Source organism: Solanum stenotomum, chromosome 7 (assembly GCF_019186545.1).
Source record: "Solanum stenotomum isolate F172 chromosome 7, ASM1918654v1, whole genome shotgun sequence".
NCBI classification, from domain to species: domain Eukaryota; kingdom Viridiplantae; phylum Streptophyta; class Magnoliopsida; order Solanales; family Solanaceae; genus Solanum; species Solanum stenotomum.
The window spans coordinates 15,575,932-15,584,864 of record NC_064288.1 but is presented as its reverse complement, the minus strand read 5'-3'; the positions used below and the strand labels follow the sequence as shown (position 1 = coordinate 15,584,864).

The window sequence follows — 8,933 nt, the reverse complement described above, 5'->3', positions numbered from 1 at the left end:
GATATAGATGATAAAAGAAGTTTAAAATCACTTTGTACTATTAGTTTAAATCCAAATGTAACATTCTTGTATTTTTTAATCCCTTTACTCAATTCACCGCGTACTTCAGATCACATAATCAACTACAAATTTTCATTATTATATGCTATTAAGCTTGTGACTCTCAAAATCATGACCTATCTATCCTACATTTTTTTAATAAGCTATTTACTCACTAGTCACAACCAAAAGACGAATCAACTTTCATTGCTTACTAATGATGAACTTGTGCACATGAAAGTAAAATAAAATCAAAATATTTAAACAATCATTTAAGAAGAAAAATGAACAAAAACATTAAATCAATTATTTAATATAATAAAAAGAAATAATTTATATGGATATTATCAAACATTACTTCCCAAGCAAAGATTATGCCTATTTTATTTGAATTTTATCAATAATAAATTAAATTAAGCCAAATACTAACATATTAAGCAAAAGGGTATTTACATAGTTCATTACATTTACTTGTGTATCTTGTTCTGACTTTTGAGTATCCTAAAACCTCGCCAAAACCCTCTGCTGTTGCTTTCTCTCCCTGTGAGAAATGGGAGAGCATAATGTCCATCTTTCGTCTTCTTTCACCCAAATTGCGATCGCTGATCAACATTGCAGGTAAGTTATCAAATACCCACTTGAAAAAAAATGTCTTTTTCCCTTCATTTTTGCCTCAGAATGTTGATTCTTTATTCTGATGTTGAGTTGGGATTTGATTATTTCACTTGGATTTTGTTTAAAAAGTGAACCTTTTTTCTGTTGGTAGAATTAGGCAGATGAGTAGGTAGTTTATCAGATACCAATTTGGGAAAAAGTGAATCTTTTTCCTTTCTTTCGGTCTCAAAATGTTGGGTGTGGGGTGGATGGGGTTGAGGGGTATTGTTTTTATTATTTGTATGTGTTATGAACCTATTTGCAGAATGTAGTAAGTGAATAAGTAGTTTATCAGATACCAATTTGGATAAAGTGAGGCTTTTTCTTGTTTTGGTTTCAAAATGTTGGTGTTGGGTGGATGCCTGTATTGGGGTTGAGGGGTATTGATTTTATCACTTGTATGTGTTAATGAACCTATTTGCAGAATGTAGAAGAGTGAATAAGTAGTTTATCAGATATCAGTTTGGAAAAAAATAAATCTTTTTTCCTTTCCTTTGGTCTCAAAATGTTGGTCTGGGGTTGATGGGGGTTTAGGGGGTTTGATTTTGTCACTTGTATGTGTTAATGAACCTATTTGCAGAATGTAGAAGAGTGAATAAGTAGGTTATCAGATACTAATTTGGAAAAAGTGAATCTTTTTCCTTTCTTTTTGTCTCAAAATGTTGGTGTGGGGTGAATGCCTGGATGGGGGTTGAGGGGTATTAATATTATGACTTGTATGTTTTAAATTAACGTATTTGCAGAATGTAGAAGAGTGAATAAGTAGTTTATCAGATACCACTTTGAAAAAAAGTGAATCTTTTTCCTTTCTTTTGGTGTCAAAATGTTGGTGTGGGGTGGATGCCTGGATGAGGTTGAGGGGTATTAATTTTATCACTTGTATGTGTTAATGAACCTATTTGCAAAATGTAGAAGAGTGAATAAGTAGTTTATCAGATACCACTTTGGAAAAAAGTGAATCTTTTTCCTTTCTTTTGGTCTCAAAATGTTGGTGTGGGTGGATGGGGGTTGAGGGGTATTGATTTTATTGTTTGAACGTATAAGAGTTATCAGGAACCATCTCTTTTTACACTGCAAATGGACAGATCAATTGTGGCAGATGTTCATCCAAAAGTGGAAGATTAAGTGGACAAATCCTGGGAGAATTATAGAAGTCCTACAATGCTGGAACAGGGATGGAAATGCAGGAAAAAAGAGAAGAGATGGAGGATTGTCCCAGCTTGCATGTGGCGGACAATTCGGAAGGAAAGGAATCAAAGATGTTTTGAAGGAAAACATAACAATATCCAGAAGATAAAGACAAATTGCCTAGGGCTTTACTATTTTTGGTGTAAGCAAGTAGTGATAGGAGATGCTGAAAATGTGTTTAATACTATTGACTGTAACTAGAAGATCTTAGGAATGATGCAAGTAAAACTTTTTGGAGGGGGACTACACTTTGAAGTAGTATATATATAGAAGTAAATGTTACCTTTCTCAAAAAAAAAGAAACCAATTTGGAAAAAGTGAATATTTTTCCTTTCTTTTGGTCTCAAAAATGTTGTGGGCTGGATGGGGGTTGAGGGTTATTGATTTTATCACTTGTATGTGTTAATGATACCTATTTGTGGAATGTAGAGTAAATTAGTAGTTTATCTGATAGCCATTTGGAGAAAAATTATGTCTTTTTCTTTTATCATGTTTGGTGCAAAAGCTACTCTTGGTTTATTATATTGGTTTTGGGGAGGGAGGGTCGAGAAGTACTGGTTTTTTTTCTCAAATGTATGTGTTAATGGAGCTCATTTCTATTGACCGAATGTAAAATATGGTGTTCTTCAGTGACTGATAAGGGTGAAATTTCACATCCGTTGAAGAAATCAGAGGCTGTGGAGAAGCAGAATGCCATGGTTGTGGAGATATCTGAAAAGAAGTAAGTTCTCTTAATTATAAATGCCTATGAGTCTTTAGCTAAATTTTGAGCAAAACTTTTTGGGTTTTGGGGAGGGAGGGTCGAGAAGTACTGTTTTTTTCCTCAAATGTATGCGTTAATGGAGCTCATTTCTATTGACCGAATGTAAAATATGGTGTTCTTCAATGACTGATAAGGGTGAAATTTCACAGCCGTTGAAGAAATCAGAGGTTGTGGAGATATCTGAAAAGAAGTAAGATCTCTTAATTATAAATGCCTATGAGTCTTTAGCTGAATTTTGAGCTAAACTTTTTGGGTTGAAATTTGATTCTATTATTAGCGTGGTCCTAACAATATTAGTTGCTTATTAAGCATTCATTTGCAAGATTACGAGCTTAGTAGTTTTGGTAGTATGACGTGCAGTTGATCTGGATTGAATGTTTTCAAGTTAACCTGTTAGTGAAATTACTATGTATGATAGTACGAAATTGTACACATGTTTGCATTTTGTTTGTCAATCATATTGTGGAAAATGTTGAAGAAAAGGGTAATCAATTTGTGAAAAAAATGATGGAAATAATAGTGGATGATTAGTATGCTAGGCATTGTTCCATGAGAAAAAAAAATGTAAATCTGACTATTTTCACTAAACCATGTTGAAGATCTGGACCTAGACAAATTTGATGAATAGGATATTTAGAGTATCCTGGTGGCCTTAGTAGAAATTGAGTCATTTGGAAAATGATGAAATAAAAAGAAAACTAACATCAAGCTTTGGTTGATTACTAACAAACATTATATGTAACGACTTGTCTATTCATTTTGAGTATTAGGATCCTTTCCCTTAAATGACCTTTTACATAGACATAAACCGTGTTTATGACTTGTTGGGACTAGTGGTATGGTTCTCGAGGCAATCACATGCGTGCCAATGAAGAAAACCAAAAACTAGAAACTTGGAAAGCCTAAGGGTTGACCAAAACAATATTTGGAGTGAACAAGCTTGAAATTCAGGTGCAACAGTGCATGAGATTGCTTCTTGGGTCTACAAAGACAGCTAGATGCCCAATTACTATCGAGCTGTATCAATATGTTGGTCCATAAAGATATAGCAGAGACCTAGTTAGTAAGTGCAAAGAGTAAATTGTATCCATTACTTAAGGCCCAGTCTATGTGAGTATCAATATATATTGTTCCTTTAAATTATAAAGAGGATAATCAACTTAACTCTTATGGTATGTTTTTCTTTGTTTTTAGGTATTTTCAGTAAAACATATGAGGCAGAAATTCTAATTGAATTAGTTCAAATAAAAATAAAAGGTAAAGGAGCTATGGAAAGATTTGCATTATTGGGCCTATGCTTACACATGCAATTACTCATCTAGTATTTAAACAAAATTTAAAGTCCTATTTTATCTTGGCCATTAAATTGGACTTTGCAATATCTAACTCACTTGATTGAGTGATTCTTAGAGCCCGTTTGGATTGGCTTAAAAAATTGTTTTTAAGTCAAAAATCAAAAGTCAAACTGAAATGACTTTTAAGTCAAAAAATAAAAAGTAGGGGGAGACCTACTTTTGGTTTTTGACTTATTTTAAGTCATTGTTGACCTTGCCAAACACTTTCTAATTATTTTAAGTTATTTTTATATTTGCCAAACACTTCCAGAAGTTAAAAACTGACTTAAAAGTAGGTTTGACCAACTTTTAAGTCAGTCCAAACACCCTCTTAAGAATGACATTGAAGGTGAGTGATCTTAAACTTTTCTCCTTGCTTGTCCCATGGACAAAACTACAAGTTAAACTAGTTTTCACTTTTGATCTTGAAACGATTGCCCATGGGGTAAGCTGTGTTCAAGACATGCCATTGAGTCTAATTTCATGCGCATAATTGGTTTCAAGACTGAAATCTATTAGTATGTTATTTCATTTCAATATCCAAATTATGTCATGTGACACAATTTCATGAGCACGTTATTTGGACTTCACTATTTAGTTTGTACCTACTTTTTAATTTTTTTTGCACTTCTAACCACTTCGAAACAATTTTAGACATGAAATTAGTAAACCCTAATCTTAATCAATACATATTTGAGTTGTTCAAGTGGTTAGACTTGTAAATTTCTATGCAATGCAGATATAACTTAAATGAACAAAACATACTCAATGTAATCCCACAAGTGGAGTCTGGAGAGGGTGGTGTGTACGCATACTAACACCTTACGTCTGACATAGATGCTGGTGGCTTCAATTTGGTGTTTTTGTCTGTTTTAGAAGAAAATCATGTGACCTACAGAATTCTGAATAAATGGTACCACTAGATATGATAATAGATTTTAGTTTATAGTGAATACAAAAAATATTTCAATGACACAAAGTAAAGCTATATCAAAATTTCAAGGGAAAAGTGAATACAACACTGTAAAACACGAGAAAGCTTAAAAACATCAATGTAATTGATCGCTCAGACAATTTTAATAAAAAAGAAGCAAATGGTTTAAGCATGGATACGTTTAACTTTAAAGTTTTAAGGTTAGATCTAGCACACTAGTTTCATTATGACAAACTAATTGAGGTTCGAATTTCATCTCAAATGGATCATGGCTTTGATCTATCCAAAATAGGTACATTTTAGTTAATAGCTATTGAATTTGAACCTCGGTAATAGGTCATTCTTGTTGAATGAAACATTTGTTGCCTCTAGTTTACATGCACACATTAGCCATTATCATTTCCTCTAAGTGAAGGAGGACGATATGGTGGTGGTGTTATCTATTGGTTTGTATGCACACCTTTGCTATCGTTGCTACCTTTAATCGAGTTGGCACGATATAAGGGTGGTGGTGGTGGGTAGTAGGTGATGGAGTAGCAAGAAATGGATCGACATTCTGTAAAACAAAATTGAAATGGAAACAACATCAACACTGTTATTATTTGTGGTCAAACAATATAAAAAAATTACCTAATAAAAAGGCCATCTTCACCTGTTTGATTTGTTTGGAGCGATTAAATGAGACTGAATTGTGCATTCAACTCTGACAATTGTATGAAAAATTTATAGGTCAGTGCTCACCTTTAGAATTGTAAATTTTCATGTCTTGTTATGGTAACTTTTTTAAATGTTACAACACTACAACACTAAATTTTTTTATGCACTTCTAACCACTTCGAAACAATTTTAGACATGAAATTAGTAAAGTCTTCTATTAGTTGCTACATATTTGAGTTGTTCAAAGGTTGTTAGACGTGTAAATTTTTATGCAATGCGGATATTACTTAAAAGAACAACAACAACAACATACTCTATGTAATCCCACGAGTGGGATCTGGAGAGGGTGGTATATATGCATACTAACACCTTACATTTGACATAGATCATGATGGCTTCTATTTGATGTTTTTATATGTTTTCGGAAAAAATTATGTGACCTACAAAATTCTAAATAAATGGTACCAATAGATGTGATACTAGATTTAAGTATATCGTGAATACACAAAAAAAATCAATGACACAAACAAAAGTTATATTAGAATTCTAGGGGAATACAACTCTATAAATAAGGAGAAAACCTAAAAAAAAACATCTAAGCAATTGGTGATTCAAACCAGTGTTTTGGACAGCGAGAGGCGACTCGCCGCTCGCCTTTTTGAATCGAGGCGCCAATTAATACCAAAAATTAAAAATATTTAATTGCATATATAAATATCCAAAATCTCAATAGCAATAAGTCAATAACATATACTAGAACTCTAAAAGTCTATTCTTCTTCAAAACTATCCAACTCTTGAAGATCAACATCCTCTACATCATTATATTTCTCCTCATCTTCCTCCTCGTAGTCTTCATCAATTAGTGTTCGAGTCCTACTTGAAGTTGAACTTGTAGATGTAGTTTCTACTCCTTTGCCCTTGTCAAGTGCTCTTGATCTTGAAGAAAGTCCCCTAAGATGATAGATACTCTCATCAGCTCCAATTGTCGTAGCAACACTACCCCAAGTAAGATCATCATCCTCATATACTAGTTCATCTTCTTGATCTTCGGGGCATCCAACTAACCATTCATTTGAATCATCAATGTTATCCAAGCGAATTGGATCAATGAGATCATGAGCATCATAACGACGTTTCAATGTTCTATTGTACTTAATATACACTAGATCATTGAGACGCAATAGTGCAAGCCTATTCCTCTTTTTGGAATGAATCTGCGCATAAGTTATAGATATTAACTAATATATATTGATAATAATATAATATGGAAATTAGGATATAATTTTTTTTACTTACGTGTTGGCACTCCAATTTCGCTCACATCCAGATGAGCTACAAGTTAGGCTTAATAATTTCATGGCAAACTTTTGCAAGTTTGGTGTTTCACTACCAAATAGTGACCACTGAATAACTATAATAAAATAAATTTAAAGGTTAATGAGTATAAGTAAGTCAAATAATTTAAGTAAGAGCTAAATCAACTCACTTACCCGGTGACCTTGTGTCTCTAGCTCTTTTAGCCGGACCACAACCAAATAGTCTATCCGCCATTTTGTACCTAGGAAGCTCAGCGACTAGTAAATCTTGTATTGCTGTATCGGGGATCATCTTCTCAACACATGCATAATACTCGGTCCACAGACTCTGTAGTAAAGTTCCCTCTTCTTGAGCTTTATAATACAATCCTAGGTTCAAAACTGGCCTGCAACATGCAAAGGCCGATGGAGTTGGTCTGACCACCTTGCATCAATAATTTCAAGCACTTTCTCATATTGCTTCTTAACTCCACGAAAACCCCGTGCAATAGTTTCTTTGGCTCTATCCATTGCTTCATAAATATAGCCCATTGGTGGTTTTTTCTCCCCATCCACCAAACGAAGCACTTTTGTCAAAGGGCCACAAACTGTAAGTGCTCGAACAACATCATCCCAAAAGTGGGCAGAAATAATAAGATTGTCAACTTCTTTCCCTAAAGTTTTCTTTGCAAATTTACTTGAAGTCCATTCGGTTGAGAGGACTAAAGTTCTCAAGTTTTTTCTTTGTATGTACATAGCTCTCAAAGTCAAGAAGGCCGTTGCAAATCTTGTCTTGGCTGGTTTCACCAAATTTCTTTCCTTGGTGAATTTTCTCATCAAGTTTAACAACAATGGCCTTTGACTAATGTAAGAATGGATTCTGATGACCTTCTTAAAAACTGTTAAAGTAAGATTATAGTAATTAGTAGCTAATGAGTATTAAATATTGACTATAAAGAAAGTTAAGAGGATAGGAGAGTGATATTACTGGAAGCATATGGCTTAACCTTGAATATATCACCAAACATCAAGTTGATGCAATGAGCAGCACATGGAGTCCAATAAATGTATGGGTACGCACCCATCATCATGCTTCCCGCTTTAACATTCTCGCTAGCATTATCGGTGACAATTTGTACAACATTTCCCGGTCCAATTCTTTCAATAGTGCTTTCAAACAACTTGTACATTTTGGTGGAATCGGTAGATTCATTGCTAGCATCAATAGAACCAAGAAATACACTACCGATTGGAGAATTCACCAAAATATTGATGATCAGTTTACCATTTCGAGCCGTCCATTTGTCCATCATAATGGAACATCCAAACTTTGTCCATTGCAGTTTATGCTCATCAACAATTTTTTCCACTTTCTCCACCTCTTGTTTTAGGTGAGTAACTCTAACTTCATGGAATGTAGGAGGCTTCATTCCGGGGCCATGTTGTCCTACTGTCTCAATAAATTTATCAAACAATTTGTGATTGACACAATTAAAAGGAAGCCCCGCATCATACATCCATATTGCGAAAGCACTTACCACACGCTCTCCTAGAATTTTCTTTGTTTCATCAATTCCTCCTCCCTTTTCAAAGCCTCCTTTTTATGTTGGTTTCTGCGGAAAATAGACATTCATAGGGCCTTTCGTCACATTCCGCGCGGTGGATGATGCACCTCCACTAGAAGATATCTTTGGAGTTTTGGAGGGAGGCATCATTTCCGCATATTCATCCATATCATCAACATCATCAATATCAATATATTCTTCCGGCTGCCTCACTTGAAATTTGGGATTATTAGCGATTTTATTTTGGATATAAGCCCTTACTTCTTCTCTAATCGCCGACGGACAAGCTGTACATTGTTTAACATTCTTGAAACCACCCACTTAATGTTGCTTGTGTTGAGTTATTCCACCATTAAAAGTACTCCCACAAAAGTTACAAGTAACCAAATCTTTCGTTGCTCCTTGAGTACCATAATTCCATCCAATGTCCCTCTTTTTGCTAGCATCCGCCATTGAATTCACTATTGTACAATACAACAGATACTATATTAATTACTATTAA

At 34.2% G+C, this 8,933-nt stretch overlaps 1 protein-coding gene and 1 long non-coding RNA gene across 2 annotated transcripts; one reads left to right on the top strand and one right to left on the bottom strand.

Annotated features, from left to right (window-relative positions):
- The first annotated feature begins 518 nt into the window (after positions 1-518).
- On the top strand, positions 519-2,834 carry LOC125871039 (uncharacterized). The gene is made up of 3 exons (XR_007446967.1): positions 519-657; positions 2,512-2,602; positions 2,794-2,834. It is a non-coding gene; the product is annotated as an uncharacterized LOC125871039 (long non-coding RNA).
- Positions 2,835-6,338: 3,504 nt separating this feature from the next.
- On the bottom strand, positions 6,339-8,383 carry LOC125869679 (uncharacterized). Its single transcript, XM_049550135.1, has 5 exons — positions 7,855-8,383; positions 7,274-7,765; positions 7,062-7,163; positions 6,868-6,982; positions 6,339-6,714 (listed from the first exon to the last, which is right to left on the bottom strand). Exons 1-5 carry the CDS (start codon positions 8,381-8,383, stop codon positions 6,339-6,341), a joined length of 1,614 nt encoding a protein of 537 aa, XP_049406092.1.
- Positions 8,384-8,933: the final 550 nt, after the last annotated feature.

What these genes read in the sequence shown, in the direction of transcription:
- LOC125869679 (XM_049550135.1), bottom strand. Translation starts at nt 8,383, where the DNA reads ATGTATGATGCGGGGCTTCCTTTTAATTGTGTCAATCACAAATTGTTT. An exon ending in TAGAGACACAAGGTCACCGG is followed by an intron (nt 6,983 to 7,061) that starts GTAAGTGAGTTG and finishes ATTTTATTATAG; the next exon opens with TTATTCAGTGGTCACTATTT. An exon ending in CGAAATTGGAGTGCCAACAC is followed by an intron (nt 6,715 to 6,867) that starts GTAAGTAAAAAA and finishes TAAGTACAATAG; the next exon opens with AACATTGAAACGTCGTTATG.